This window comes from Leucopleurus acutus, assembly GCF_964270905.1.
Source record: "Leucopleurus acutus genome assembly, chromosome: 12".
In the NCBI taxonomy this organism is placed as follows: Eukaryota; Metazoa; Chordata; class Mammalia; order Artiodactyla; family Delphinidae; genus Leucopleurus; species Leucopleurus acutus.
Genome location: NC_139154.1, coordinates 11,419,106 through 11,436,144, shown reverse-complemented (window position 1 = coordinate 11,436,144; position 17,039 = coordinate 11,419,106). Strand labels below are relative to the sequence as shown.

At 36.9% G+C, this 17,039-nt stretch overlaps 1 protein-coding gene across 1 annotated transcript in view; it reads right to left on the bottom strand.

Moving 5' to 3' along the window:
- The window catches only part of DNAH6 (dynein axonemal heavy chain 6), a gene marked incomplete at both ends in the record, with an annotated part of 284,256 nt that overhangs the window by 183,377 nt on the left and 83,840 nt on the right, over positions 1-17,039 (bottom strand). The window contains 3 exons of the mRNA XM_082852453.1: positions 6-149; positions 4,014-4,127; positions 14,060-14,188. Of these exons, the coding sequence (XP_082708579.1) occupies positions 6-149; positions 4,014-4,127; positions 14,060-14,188 (387 nt within the window). The remainder of the gene's footprint in view (positions 1-5; positions 150-4,013; positions 4,128-14,059; positions 14,189-17,039) is intronic.

The following is a 17,039-nucleotide window of genomic DNA, read 5'->3' as shown; positions in this document are numbered from 1 at the left end:
CTTACCTTTTCTTTCATATTTTCCACCTTACTTTTTAGCTGGGGCACTGCACTGTTGGGTGGCAAGCCTTTTTCCAATTGAGTCACAAATTTGGCATATTTGGAAACTTGACTGTTTAGAAATTCTGGATCCAGGCAGTCAAATTTAGACTATGAAAATTGAGGGGAAAACAAAGAAGTTAAGACATATAATAAAAGGCAAACTTGAAATAGTAAATTTTTTTTACTCTACTCACATTTTTTGATAGCTATGTTGTTAACCCAAGTTGACTCTATATTTTGGAAATGGCTCTACTTATTAAGATTTCTAATAGTGTATCAGGCATTGTTTGTTTATTACACTCATATCATTTTCTCCCATATCACCAAATGCAGTATTGCAATCCCTGTAATTTATTCCAGAGGGCCAACCATTGTAAAGTTACAAATAGCTAATGTTTACTCTTGTGACCTAGAAATGTCTCACCAAGTAGTCTCCTATTATTTGATCATGTAGCCCTTTAATATAACTGATTTAAACATACATTCCAATGTATGCATGTATTTATAAATATATTTCTCAGTTACATAAACATGTAAGTGTACACATATATTATGTCAGATGGGCATATGGATTGATGGTAATAGAAAATTTGTAAAAATGAAAAGATATTCCATGCTCATGGATTGGAAGAATTAATATTGTTAAGATGTTTATACCACCTAAAGAAATCTACAGATTCAATACAATCCCTATCAAAATTCCAGTGGTATTTTTCACAGAAATACAACAAACAATCCTAAAATTTGTATGGAACCACAAAAGACTCAGAATAGCCAAAGCAATCTTGAGAAAGAATAAAAAAGATGGAGGTATCAATTCCTTGATTTCAGATTATCCAACTATCCAAAGTTATAGTCATCAAAACAGCATAGTACTGGCACAAAAACAGACACATAGATTAATGGAACAGAAGAGAAAGCCCAAAAATAAACCCACACATGTATGGTCAATTAATTTACAAGAAAGGAGTCAAGAATATACAATGGGGGAAGGACAGTCTCTCAATAAATGGTGTTGGGAAAATTGGACAGCTAGAGGCAAAGGAATGAAACTGGACCACACACAAAAATAACTCAAAATGGATTAAAGATTTGAACCTAAGACCTGAAACCTAAAAACTCCTAGAAGAAAATATAGGCAATAAGCTCCTTGAGGTGGGTCTTGGCAACAATATTTTGGATTTGACACCAAAAGCAAAGGCAACAAAAGTAAAATAAGCAACTACATCTAACTAAAAAGCTTCTGCACAGCAAAGGAAAGCATGAACAAAATGAAAAGGAAAGCTATACTTAATGGGAGAAAAAATTTGCAAATTATATAGCTGATAAGGGGTTAATATCCAGAATATATAAAGAACTCAACAGCAGAAAAACAATCTGATTAAAAATAGGGCAAAGGATCTGAATAGGTATTTTTTCCAAAGAAGACGTAACAGATGTCCAACAGGTACATGAAAAAATGCTCAACATCATTAATCACTGGGAAATTAAAATCAAAACCACAATGAAATACCGCCTCACTCCTGTTAGAATTTTAGTATCAGAAAGACAAAATAGAACCAGTGTTGGCAAAGATGTGGCGAAAAAGGAACACTTGTGCATTGCTAACAGAAATGTAAATTGGCACAACAGCCATATGGAAAACAGTATTAAGATTCCTCAAAAAATTAAAAATAGAACTATCATATGATTCAGCAATTCCATTTCTGATTATTTATCCTAAGAAAGCAAAAACACTGATTCAAAAAGATATACAGACACCCAAGTTCATAGCAGCATTATTTACAATAGCCGAGAAATGGAAACAAACTAAGTGGCCACCAGTGGATGAATGGATGAAGAAAATGTAGTATATGTATACAATAGGCTATTATTCAGCCATAAAAAGAATGAAACCTTGTCATTTTTGACAACATAGATGGACCATGAGGGCTTTACGTAAAGTGAAATAAGTCAGACAAAGAAAGACAAATACCATATGACCCCACTTGTATATGGAATCCAAAAGCAAACAAAACAACAGAATAACTCATATGTAGAACCTAAAGCAAAACAAAACAAAACAACTAAAACAGAACAAATTGGTAGTTTCCAGAGGAGGTGTGTGTGTGTGAAATAAGTGAAGGAGGTCAAAATGTACAAACTTCCAGTTATAAAATAAATAAATCATGGGAATGTAATGTACAGCACAGTGACTATAGTTAATAACACTGTATTGCATATTTGAAAGCTGCTAAGAGAATAGATCTTGAATATTCTCATAAGAAAAAAAGTTTTGTAACTATGTAAGGTGACAAATGTTAACTGAACTTATTGTGGTGATCACTGTGCAATATACAGAAATATTGGATCATTATATTTTACACCTGAAACTAACATGTCAAATATGCCTCAATTTTAAAAAAAAAAAATTTATAAACATTCATTTTTTTTTCTGGATTCAACATTTTCTTTTTGCTCCCTAATGGGTCTTTTTGTATACTTCCTATGGTAAATTTGTCCCACTTTAGAAGCTACTGCTCTAATCTATGGTGGTAATCAGAAAACTCTCTAAGCTTCTTCTTTACTACTCAGGAGCATTTTCTAATTCTGAGATAAGTGATAAATGAGTTACACAAAAGCACTTAAAATTCTCTGATATAATAGTATATATATGTTTGTTTATTTTCCACTTTCTCCACCAAAAGGTAAATTCTGTGAGGGTTTGGACTTTGTCCTTTTTATTCTCCACTGGTATCTACTGTACCTAGAACATTATCTGGGAAACATTCTTGCATCACTGTGCCCAGATATGGGACTTCTAATTATAGGCACCAGCATAGGGAAGCTGAACAAGCAAGTGTAAAACAATATTTGTGAAGTTGATGGTATTTCTTACATGTCCATATCACACTTGAAAGAACAGATGGTCATCTATTCTGCCTCCTAGAGGGTTGACACTTGTTAAGGTTTGAACGCAAGGGTAGACCCTAAAAACCAAACCCTATGATACCTGGTCCCCTAATTTACTATTACTAGAATTTACTATTAAGCTCTCAAGGGAAGATCCTGGATCTCATTACTGGGATTCTATTCTATCACAGGGAACAAAAGGGCTTTCTTTCTTTCTTTTTTTTTTTTAAAAGGACAATAAGGGCTTCCCTGGTGGCGCAGTGGTTGAGAATCTGCCTGCTAATGCAGGGGACACGGGTTCGAGACCTGGTCTGGGAGGATCCCACATGCCGTGGAGCGGCTGGGCCCGTGAGCCACAACTACTGAGCCTGCGCGTCTGGAGCCTGTGCTCTGCAACAAGAGAGGCTGCAATAATGAGAGACCCGCGCACTGCAATGAAGAGTGGCCCCCCACTTGCCACAACTAGAGAAAGCCCTCGCGCAGAAACGAAGGCCCAACACAGCAAAAATAAATTAATTAATTAAACTCCTACCCCTAACATCTAAAAAAAACAAAAAACACTTACCATGTTCCTTCAATGAGTCAAGTTCTTTCACAATATTATAAAAATAAATAAATAAATAAATAAATTAAAAAAAGGACAATAAAAACAGAACCTAGGCTAACAGAAAACTAATGTGTGTAGATCATGAATAAAATCCTACAAACCTTAATAACACTTGGCTGTAGTGTGTTGGGACAACACTGTGTTCAGAAACCACAAAGAAGTTAAATGCCATGCTGTGAGGTCCTTTGATGACTCCTTCATTTAGTTATCTTATTTGGAGGACCTGAGAAACCTGCCTTACAATAATGTAGTCTTCTCTGTGGTACTTAAAGACTTATGTGGCAGAAAGACCTTTGTGCATTTCACCAGAAAGCTGATAATAATTCCCATAAAATAACACTGCATGTTTTGCTGAAATTAAGAATACACCAGCTTATTTTTTTAAAAAACTATAATTCATACCATTAGGATTCTAAGGTTAAATAATACAAAAATGATTTAAGAAATGAAAGTTGTTTTTTTTTTTTTTTTACCTGTAACCATTCTTGTTGGAGTTGATCCCATTCAGATAAAGAATCCCAGAGCAATTGTTTGAGCTTCAATTCAGCACTAACTTCTTCCAAAGCTTCAAACTTGGACACTTCTACCTTTTAAAATATAATAAGCAAAATGTACTATTTAATTTTCTGATATAGAGATCTTATGTTATCTTCCTATCAATAATTTTTGATACAGTGACACCTTAGCAGAATATGGGTGGGACCCAAATGGGGAAAGAAAAGGAGAGACAGAAACAATGAAAAAACAAATCACAAAACCCCATGTATATTCAGATTTCTATTTGAGTGACAAAATATAATTCTTTATATTTCCTTAGAACTTAGAAATTTTCCAAAGACACAAATATTACAAGAGTGCTAAGGGCATTCTTTCTCAAGTTGGATCATACATGTATATACCTGTCTGGTCTATTGGGTAAACAGATGAGTCTTTAGAGGCAATGATATCCTTTAGGGCTTATATCTTAGATGATAGAAGAGGGAGAGGATGTTTGTGTGGTAGTTGGTGGAGGGAATGGGGAGATTAAAGATGGAGTGAACAGCCTAGTTTCTTACCTATTTCTAACCCAGTGGACTGTATATGAACCCTAGACAGAGAAAGGTTGCAAGAAAATCTGAAGAAGCTGTTTTCATGCCTTGGAGGTGGGAAAATCTCCAGGAGGTTGGTTGCACAGAAACTGTGAGCTTTGCCATAAGCTGGGGCTTTAAACATTGCATACAATAGCAACAAAATACACATTCTTTTCAAGTGCACGCAGAACATTCCCCAGGATAGATCATATGATAGGCCACAAAAGAAGTCTTAACAAGTTTAAGAAGTCTGAAATCATATTATCTTTTCCAGCCACAATGGTATGAAAATAGAAATCAACAACAAGAGGAAAGATGGAAAATTTACAAATATTTGGAAACTAAACACCACACTCCTGAACAACCAATGGCTTATAGAGGAAATCAAAGGGAAATGAAAATAAGTATCTTGAAACAAATAAAAATGGAAACACAGCACACCAAAACCGATGAGATGCTGCAAAAGTAGTTCTGAGAGGGAAGTTTATAGTAATAAATGGATATATTAAGAAAATAGAAAGACCTCAAATAAACAACTTGACTTTACACAACAAAGAACTAGAAAAGGAGAACAAGCTAAGCCCAGAGTTAGCAGAAGAAAGGAAATAACAAGGATCAGGGTGGAAATAAAAAAAATAGAGAACAGAAAAACAATAGAAAAGATCAATGAAACTAAGAGCTTTTTTTTCTGAAAAGATAAACAAACCTTTAGCTAGACTAAGAAAAAAAAGAGAGATGATGCAAAGAAATAAAATCAGAAATGAAAGAGGAGACATTAAAATCTATACCTCAGGGGGCCCTTCAAGATGGCAGAGGAGTAAGACGTGCAGATCACCTTCCTCCCCACAAGTACATAAAAAATACATCTACATGTGGAACAACTCCTACAAAACACCTACTGAACACTGGCAGAAGACATCAGACTTCCCAAAAGGCAAGAAACTCCTCGCGTACCCAGGTAGGGAAAACGAAAAAAGACGAAACAGAGACAAAGAATAGGGACAGGACCTGCACATCGGGGAGGGAGCTGTGAAGGAGGAAATATTTCCGCACAGTAGGAAACCCCTTCACCGGTGGAACCCTGCTGGAGTGAGTTGGGGCTGGGAGCTGAGGCTCGGGCTTTCAAGATCAGATCCCAGGGAGACGACGGGGGTTGGCTGTGTGAACACAGCCTTAAGGGGGATATTGTGCCATAGCTAGCCAGAAGGGAGTCTGGGAAAAAGTCTGGAACTACCTAAGATGCAAGAGACCATTGTTTCGGGGTGCGCAAGGAGAGGGGATTCAAAGCACTGCCTAAATGAGTTCCAGAGACGGGCACGAGCCGCAGCTATCAGTGCAGACACCAGAGACAGGCATGAAATGCTAAGGCTGCTGCTGCAGCCACCATAAAGCCTGTGTGCAAGAACAGGTCACTATCCACACCTCCCCTCCTGGGAGCCTGTGCAATCCGCCACTGCCAGGGTCCCGTGATGAAGGGACAACTTCCCCGGGAGAACACATGGCACGCCTCAGGCTGGTGCAACATCAGGCTGGTCTCTGCCGCCGCAGGCTCGCCCTGCATTCTGTACCCCTCCCTATCCCAGGCCTGAGTGAGCCAGAGCTCCCTAATCAGCTTCTCCTTTAACCTCCTCCTGTCTGGGCAAAGAACAGACACCAGAGGGTGACCTACATGCAGAGGTGGGGCCAAATCCAAAACTGAACCCCAGGAGCTGTGTGAACAAAGAAGAGAAAGGGAAATTTCTCTGTGCAGTCTCAGAAGCAGCGGATTAAATCTCCACAATCAACTTGATGTACCCTGCATCTGTGGAATACCTGAATAGACAACAAATCATCCCATAATTGAGGCGGTGGACTTTGAGAGCAAATGTAGACTTGGGGTTTGCTTTCTGCATCTAACTTATTTCTGGTTTTATGTTTATCTTAGTTTAGTATATAGAGCTTACTATCATTAGATTTGTTTATTGATTTGGTTGCTCTCTTCCTTTGTTTTTCATATATATATATATGTTTTCCATTTTCTCTTTTTGTGAGTGTGTATCTGTATGCTTCTTTGGAGATATTGTCTGTATAGGTTTGCTTTTACGATTTGTTCTAGGGTTCTGTCTGTTTGATTTTTTTTCCTTTAGTTTAGGTTTTAGTGCTTCTTTTTATAGGTGGATTTGTTTATTGGTTTGGTTGCTCTCTTCTTTATTTAATTTTTTTAATTTTAACAAAAAATTTTTATTTTAATAACTTTATTTTATTTTTCTTTCTTTCCTCCATTTTCTTTTGAGCCATGTGGCTGACAGGGTCTTGGTGCTCTGGCTGGGTGTCAGGCCTGAGGCTCTGAGGTGGGAGACCAGAGTCAGGACACTGGACCACCAGAGACCTCCTGGCCACAGTAATATCAATCAGCAAGAGCTCTCCCAGAGATCTCCGTCTCAATGCTAAGAACTAGATCCACTCAATGACCAGCAAGCTCCAGTGCTGGACACCCATGCCAAAGAACTAGCAAGAAAGGAACACAGCCCCACCCATTAGCAGAGAGACTGTCTAAAATCATAATAAGTTCACAGACACCCTGAAACACACAACAGGACATGGTCCTGCCCACCAGAAAGACAAGATCCAGCCTCATCCACCAGAACACAAGCACCACTCCCCTCAACCAGGAAGCCTACACAACCCACTGAACCAACTTTACCCACTGGAGGCAGACACCAAAAACAATGGGAAGTACGAACCAGCAGCCTGTGAAGTGGAGACCCCAAATGCAGTAAATTAAGCAAAATGAGAAGAAAGAGAAATATACAGCAGTTGAAGGAGCAAGGTAAAACCTCACCAGACCAAACAAATGAAGAGGAAATAGGCAGTATACCTGAAAAAGAATTCAGAGTAAAAATAGTAAAGATGATCCAAACTCTTGGAAATATAATGGAGAAGAAAAGAAAGGATTAACAAGGACTTAGAAAAACTAAAGAGCAAACAAAGAATGATGAACAACACAATAAATGAAATTAAAAATTCTCTAGAAGGAATCAATAGCAGAATAACTGAGACAGAATGGATAAGTGACCTGGAAGATAAAATAGTGGAAATAAGTACTGTAGAGCAGAATAAATAAAAGAGAATGAAAAGAATTGAGGACAGTCTCAGAGACCTCTGGGACAACATTGAGTGCATCAACATTCAAATTATAAGGGTCCCAGAAGAAGAAGAGAAAAGAAAGGGACTGAGAAAATATTTGAAGAGATTACAGTTGAAAACTTCCTTAATATGGGAAAGAAAATAGTCAGTCAAGTCCAGGAAGTGCAGAGAGTCCCATAAAGGATAAATCCAAGGAGAAACATGCCAAGACACATATTAATAAAACTGTCAAAAATTAAATACAAAGAAAAATATTAAAATCAGCAAGGGAAAAGCAACAAATAACATACAAGGGAATCCCCATAAGGTTAACTGCTGAACTTTAAGCAGAAACTCCGCAAGCCAGAAGGGTGTGGCAGGATATACTTAAAGTGATGAAAGGGAAAAACCTACTACCAAGATTACTCTACCCAGCAAGGATCTCATTCAGATTCAATGGAGAAATTAAGACCTTTACAGACAAACAAAAGCTGAGAGAATTCAGCACCACCAAACCAGCTTTACAACAAATGCTAAAGGAACTTCTCTAGGCAGGAAACACAAGAGAAGGAAAAGACCTACAATAACAAACCCAAAACAATTAAGAAAATGGTAATAGGAACATACATATCGATAAATACCTTAAATGTAAATGGTTTAAATGTTCCAACCAAAAGTCACAGGCTCACTGAATGGATACAAAAACAAGACCCATATATATGCTGTCTACAGGAGACCCACTTCAGACCTAGGGACACATACAGACTGAAAGTGAGGGGATGGAAAAAGACATTCTATGCAAATGGAAATGAAAAGAAAGCTGGAGTAGCAATTCTCATATCAGAGAAAATAGACTTTAAAATAAAGACTATTACAAGAGACAAAGAAGGACACTACATAACGATCAAGGGATCAATCCAAGAAGAAGATATAACAGTTGTAAATATTTATGTAGCCAACATAGGAGCAACTCAATACATAAGGCAAATGCTAACAGCCATAAAAGGGGAAATTGACAGTAACATAATGATGGTAGGGGACTTTAACACCCCACTTTCACCAATGGACAGATAATCAAAAATGAAAATAAATAAGGAAACACAAGCTTTAAAGGACACATTAAACTAGATGGACCTAACTGATATTTATAGGATATTCCATCCAAAAACAAAACAATTCACTTTCTTCTCAAGTGCTCATGGAACATTCTCCAGGATAGATCATACCTTGGGTCACAAATCAAGCCTTGGAAAATTTAAGAAAATTGAAATTGTATCAAGTATCTTTTCTGACCACAAAACTATGAGACTACATATCAATTACAGGAAAAAAATCTGTAAATAATACAAACCCTGGAGGCTAAACAATACACTACTAAATACCCAAGAGTTCACTGAAGACATCAAAGAGGAAATCAAAAAATACCTAGAAAAAAATGACAATGAAAACACGATGGCCCAAAACCTATGGTATGCAGCGAAAACAGTTCTAAGAGGGAAGTTTATAGCAATACAATCCTACCTCAAGAAACAAGAAAAACCTTAAATAAACAACCTAACCTTACATCTAAAGGAACTAGAGAAAGAAGAACTAACAAAAGCCAAAGTTAGCAGAAGGAAAGAAATCATAAAGATCAGATCATAAATAAATGAAAAAGAAATGAATGAAATGATAGCAAAGATCAATAAATCTAAAAGCTGTTTCTTTGAAAAGATAAACAAAATTGATAAACCATTAGACAGACTCATCAAGAAAAAAAGGGAGAAGACTCAAATCAATAGAATTAGAAATGACAAAGGAGAAGTAACAACTGACATTGCAGAAATACAAAGAATCATGAGAGATTACTGCAAGCAACTATATGCCAATAAAATGGACAACCTGGAAGAAATGGACAAATTCTTAGAAAAGCACAACCTTCCGAGATTGAACCAGGAAGAAATAGAAAATATAAAGAGACCAATCACAAGCACTGAAATTGAAACTGATTGAAAATCTTCCAACAAACCAAAGTCCAGGACCAAAGTCCAGATGGCTTCACAGGCAAATTCTATCAAACATTTAGAGAAGAGCTAATACCTATCCTTCGCACACCCTTCCAAAATATAGCAGAGGCAGGAACACTCCCAAACTCATTCTACAAGGCCACCATCACCCTGATACCAAAACCAGACAAAATGTCACAAAAAAAGAACTACAGGCCAATATCACTGATGAACATACATGCAAAATTCCTCAACAAAATACTAGCAAACAGAATCCAACAGCACATTAAAAGGATCATACAGCATGATCAAGTAGGGTTTATCCCAGGAATGAAAGGATTCTTCAATATATGCAAATCAAAAATGAGATAAACCATATTAACAAATTGAAGAATAAAAACCATATGATCATCTCAATAGATGCAGAAAAAGCTTTCAACAAAATTAAACACTGATTTATGATAAAAACCCTCCAGAAAGTAGGCATAGGTAACTTACCTAAAGATAATAAAGGTCATATATGACAAACCTACAGCCAACATCATTCTCAATGGTGAAAAACTGAAATCATTTCCACTAAGATCAGGAAAAAGACAAGGTTGTCCATGCTCACCACTATTATTCAATGTAGTTTTGGATGTTTTAGCCACATCAATCAGAGAAGAAAAAGAAATAAAAGGAATCCAAATCGGAAAAGAAGAAGTAAAACTGTCACTGTTTGCAGATGACATGATACTATACATAGAGAATCCTGAAGATGCCACCAGAAAACTACCAGATCTAATCTACCAGAAAACTACTAGAGCTAATCAATGAATTTGGTAAAGTAGCAGGATACAAAACTAATGCACAGAAATCTCTTGCATTCCTATACACTAATGATGAAAATCTGAAAGAGAAATGAAGGAAACATTTCCATTTACCATTGCAACAAAAAGAATAAAATACCTAGGAATAAACCTACCTAAGGAGACAAAAGACCTGCATGCAGAAAACTATAAGACACTGATGAAAGAAATTCAAGATGATACAAACAGATGGAGAGATATACCATGTTCTTGGATTGGAAGAATCAACATTGTGAAAATGACTGTACTACCCAAAGCAATGAACAGATTCAATGCAATCCCCATCAAACTACCAATGGCATTTTTCACAGAACTAGAACCACAAATTTCACAATATGTATGGAAACAAAAATTATCCTGAATAGCCAAAGCAATCTTGAGAAAGAAAAACAGAGCTGGAGGAAGCAGCCTCCCAGATTTCAGACCATACTACAAAGCTATAGTAATCAAGAAAGTATGGTAGTGGCACAAAAATAGAAATATAGATCAATGGAACAGAATAGAAAGCCTAGAGATAAACCCACACACATATAGTCACCTTATCTTTGGTAAAGGAGGCAAGGATATACAATGGAGAAAAGACAGCCTCTTCAATAAGTGTGCTGGGAAAACTGGACAGCTACATGTAAAAGAATGAAATATGAACACTCCCTAATACCATACACAAAAATAAACTCAAAATAGATTAAAGACTTAAATGTAAGGCCAGACACTATAAAACTCTTAGAGAAAAACATAGGCAGAACACTTTATGACATAAATCACTGCAAGATCCTTTTTGACCCATCTCCTAGAGAAATGGAAATAAAAACAAAAATAAAGACATGAGACCTAAGGAAACGTAAAAGCTTTTGCACAGCAAAGGAAACCATAAACAAGACCAAAAGACAACCCTCAGAATGGGAGAAAATATTTGCAAATGAAGCAACTGACAAAGGATCAATCTTCAAAATATACAAGAAGCTCCTGCAGCTCAATATCAGACAACAAACAACCCAATCCAAAAATGGGCAGAAGACCTAAATAGACATTTCTCCAAAGAGGATATACAGATTGCCAAGAAACACATGAAAGGATGCTCCACATCAGTAATCATTAGAGAAATGCAAATCAAAACTACAGTGTGGTATCACCTCACAACGGTCAGAATGGCCATCATCAAAAATCTACAAATAAATGCTGGAGAAGGTGTGGAGAAAAGGGAACCCTCTTGCACTGTTGGTGGGAATGTAAATTGATACAGCCACTATGGAGAACAGTCTGGAGGTTCCTTAAAATCTAAGAGTAGAACTACCCAGCAATCCCACTACTGGGCATATACCCTGAGAAAACTGTAATTCAAAAAGAGTCATGTACCACAATGTTCATTGCAGCTGTATTTACAATAGCTATGGCATGAAAGTAACCTACATGTCCTTCAACAGATGAATGGACAGATGAATGAAAGAAGTTGTGACAAATATATAAAATGGAATATTACTCAGCTATAAAGAAAAAGGAAATCGAGTTATTTGTAGTGATGTGGATGGACCTAGAGTCTGTCATACAGAGTGAAGTAAGTCAGAAAGAGAAAAACAAATACCGTACACTAACACATATATATGGAATCTAAAAAAAAAAAAAGGTTCTGAAGAACCTTGCAGCAGACAGGAATAAAGACACAGACATAGAGAATGGACTTGTGGACATGGGGAGGGGGAAGGGTAAGCTGGGACGAAGTCAGAGAGTGGCATGGACATATATACACTAACAAATTTAAAAGAAATAGCTAGTGGGAAGCAGCCACATAGCACAGGGAGATCAGCTCGGTACTTTTTGTCTACCTAGAGGGGTGGGATAGGGAGCGTGGGAGGGAGATGCAAGAGGGAGGGGATATGGGGATATATGTATAGCTGATTCACTTTGTTATACAGCAGAAACTAACACACCACTGTAAAGCAATTAAACTCCAATAAAGATGCTAAAAAAAAACCTTACACCTCAGAGATACATATGATCATAAGAGACTCCTCTGAATAAGTATATGCCAATAAATTGTATACCTTTGAAGAAATGTATAAATTGCTAGAAACATACTGCCCACCAAGACTGAATAAGGAAGAAACAGAAAATCTGAACAGACCAATAAGGATAAGGAGATTGAATGAGTAATCCAAAACCTCCCAGCACAGAAAAGCCCAGGACCAGATGACTTCACTGGTAAATTTTACCAAACATTTGGGGGGAGAAAAAAGAATTAATGCCAATATTTCTCAAACTTTTCCAAAAAAATTGAAGAGGTGGGAACACTACCAAACTCATTTTACAAGGCTAGCATTACCCTGACATTAGGGATCTGGCCTTGACTTCATTAAGAATTAGAGATGATTTCCTAGGCCAGTTAGGCCTTCACTCCTATCCTCCTAATGACTGAGAGCTGCAGAGGAAGGTTGATATGAGGTGATCCTAAAGGATCGTAAAGTATAGATATGGAACGTGGAAGGAGGGAGACACACTTCTATTTCAGGCTCTGGCTCAAGCAAGGCTATTCTTTCTGACCCAAGAGTGCCCACCTGTTAGTTATAGCCTTTATCAAGCAATATTTCCACCACAGCTCCCGTCCTACTGCATACTTTCCTGTCTTACAGGTCAGTTAACTAATCTGGGAAAAACTATGAACCCTAATTCTCTCATGCACAAACCTCCTGAATCAAGTATTGTACAAGTTGCATTGTCTAGTGCCAGGTCATTATTTTGCAGGTTGCTCCACCAAGCCCTGGGATCTGGAGTGGACACTCAGACTGCTCAGACCACTTTCTGGCCATCCATCTGGGGCTATGGAAGAGACAGGTGCATCCCCATGTGAGGTCCATGCACTCCGCTGAAACTTTTGGGGAACTGATTAACCCCTCCCTCATTGCTGGTGGCCCTCTGGATTTGATCCTAGGAATCTTTTCTATTTTCTTTTCTTTTTGGTCTCTCTAATAGCTGTTCAGAGCACTTATATCTCTCACTCATTTCTCTTCATTTTTTTGAGGCATATCTTTTAGCTTTTTAAACCTACCCTTTTTGTATCCATCTTTGCCCTGGCTTAGCCAAATTGTCTTCTTTCATCAAACTGGCACATCAAACCAGGGCAAATTAGGCAATATTGATGGAATCATAATACACACATGAATGTAAAAGAAGCTTGAATATTATTTAAGGAAGAATAGAGGGGTTTTAATTGACCACATTTAAAAATCCACATACATTTTAACATAGAAGCTACAGTCCCTGGTCTGAGGGTTTGTCTAAAATTCACAATTACTTTTTAATTAGAAAGACATTTTGTCTAACCTGTGTACTAATCTTTAAACACTTCACAGGGAGAGAACATGTCATATTTTGTATTTCAGATTGTTCCAGCACAGTGACTAGCACATTGGTGTCCAAACATTAAATACTTACAGTCACATTATTGAAAATGCGTATGCACCAATGTCATTTCTATGCACATATTTTAGAAACATATGTGTAGAGCTGTCATTACCTTAAAATTCTTCTGATAGGATTTATACTGAAATGCACGTTTTTGAAGATCATCTAGAACTGACTGCAGATCATTCAACATGACGTTTACTTTGTCTTGGTCAGCGTTAATATCCAAAATCTGTGGATCCTGTAAAATTAAGATAGGTTTTGATTACTCATTCTTATTTTGATGTATACCATCAAAATAAATGAATTAATAAATGTTTTCAAAAAATATTTCTTCTAATTCTCTTTTCACTCTAATTTTTAGAAAATATATTAAAATTGTTGTTTTTCTGTATTTAAAGCAATGCATATACATTGTAAAAATTACAGAAATGTATAAAGAAGTAACTTGGGGATAATATTGCTTTTAAAGAATACCTAATACATTTTCCCTCAACTGTTTTCATTTATTACATTTGTTTCAGCTAACGTGACTTCAGGTAAGGAGAGGTGAATACAATATGGAAAAGAAAGAAGAAAATACGATATAAGGAAAATTATCATTTTACAATAAAGGAATAATTACAATTTATGGGACTTCCCTGGTGGCTCAGTGGTTAAGAATCTGCCTGCCAATTCAGGGGACACAGGTTCGAAACCTGGTCCAGGAAGATCCCACATGCCACGGAGCAACTAAGCCCATGGGCCACAACTACTTAGCCTGTGTGCCTAGGGCCCATGCTCCTCAACAAGAGAAGCCACCACAATGAGAAGTTTGCACACCACAATGAAGAGTAGTCCCTGCTCGCTGAAACTAGAGAAAGCCTGCACACAGCAATGAAGACCCAATGCAGCACACACACACCCCCAAAAAACGGAATGATTACAATTTACAATAAAGGTATGATTCTATTTAATTGAAGTTCATAAAAAGGCAAAACCAATTTATGGCTTTAGAATTCAAGGTAGTGGCTGCCTTTGGAGAGGAAGGAAGGGTTAGTGACTAGGGGAGACACTAAGGATGGCAATAGCAATAGTTCTTCATCTCAGTAGTGGACACATGGATGTGTTCACTTTCTGAAAACTCACTGACTTGTACACTTATTACACTTATGTACAGCTTCCTCTGTGCAAAAATACAAAAATACTTCAATACAAAAGTAAAAACAGAGATAGCTTCATCCACCAGAGGGCAGACAGCAGAAGCAAGAACTACAATTCTGCAGCCTATGGAATGAAAACTACATTCACAGAAAGACAGACAAAATGACATATGTACCAGATGAAGGAACAAGATAAAACCCCAGAAAAACAACTAAATGAAGTGGAGATAGGAAACCTTCCAGAAAAAGAATTCAGAATAATGATAGTGAAAATGATCCAGGACCTCAGAAAAAGAATGGAGGGAAAGATACAGGGGATGAAAGAAATGTTTAACAAAGACCTAGAAGAATTAAAGAACAAAGACCTAGAAGAATTACAGAACAAACAAACAGAGATGAACAATACAATAACTGAAATGAAAAATACACTAGAAGGAATCAATAGCAGAATAACTGAGGCAGAAGAATGGATAAGTAACCTGGAAGACAGAATGGTGGAATTCACTGCTGCAGAACAGAAGAAAGAAAAAAAAATGAAAAGAAATAAAGACAGCCTAAGAGACCTCTGGGACAACATTAAAAACACAAATATTCGCAGTATAGGGGTCCCAGAAGGAGAAGAGAGAGAGAAAGGACCCGAGAAAATATTTGAGGAGATTATAGTTGAAAACTTCCCTAACATGGGAAAGGAAATAGCCACCAAAGTCCAGGAAGCGCAGAGGCCCAGGCAGGATAAACCCAAGGAGAAACATGCCAAGACACATAGTAATCAAACTGACAAAAATTAAAGACAGAGAAAAATTATTAAAAGAAAAGAGGGAAAAATGACAAATAACATACAAGGGAATTCCCATAAGGTTAACAGCGGATTTCTCAGCAGAAACTCTACAAGCCAGAAGGGAGAGGCATGATATATTTAAAGATGTGAGAGGGAAGAACCTACAACCAAGATTACTCTAATTGGCAAGGACCTCATTCAGAATTGATGGAGAAATCAAAAGCTTTAGAGACAAACAAAAGCTAAGAGAATTCAGCATCACCAAACCAGCTCTACAACAAATGGTAAAGAAACTTCTCTATTAAGAAAAATGGTAATATGAACATACATACTGATAATCACCTTAAATGTAAATGGATTACATGTTCCAACCAAAAATCACAGACTCACTGAATGGATACAAAAACAAGACCCATATATATGCTGTCTACAAGAGACCCACTTCAGACCTAGGGACACATACAGACTGAAAGTGAGGGGATGGAAAAAGATATTCCATGCAAAGGGAAATCAAAAGAAAGCTGGGGTAGCAATTCTCATATCAGACAAAATAGACTTTAAAATAAAGACTATTATAAGAGACAAGGAAGAACACTACATAATGATCAAGGGATCAATCCAAGAAGAAGATATAACAATTGTAAATATTTATGCAGCCAACATAGGAGCGCCTCAATACATAACATAACAGGGTAAATCGACAGTAGCACAATAATAGTAGGGGATTTTAACACCCCACTTTCACCAATGGACAAATCATCAAAAATGAAAATAAATAAGGAAACACAAGCTTTAAAGGACACATTAAACAAGATGGACTTAATTGATATTTATAGGACATTCCATCCAAAAACAACAGAATACAATTTTTTCTCAAGTGCTCATAGAACATTCTCCAGGATAGATCACATCTTGGGTCACAAATCAAGCCTTGGTAAAGTTAAGAAAACTGAAATCATATCAAGCATCTTTTACAACCACAAAGCTATGAGATTAGAAATCAATTACAGGAAAAACACGTAAAAAACACAAACACGTGGAGGCTAAATGATACACTACTAAATAACCAAGAGATCACTGAAGAAATCAAAGAGGAAATAAAAAAATACCTAGAGACAAATGACAACGAAAACATGACAATCTAAAACCTATGGGATGCAGCAAAAGCAGGT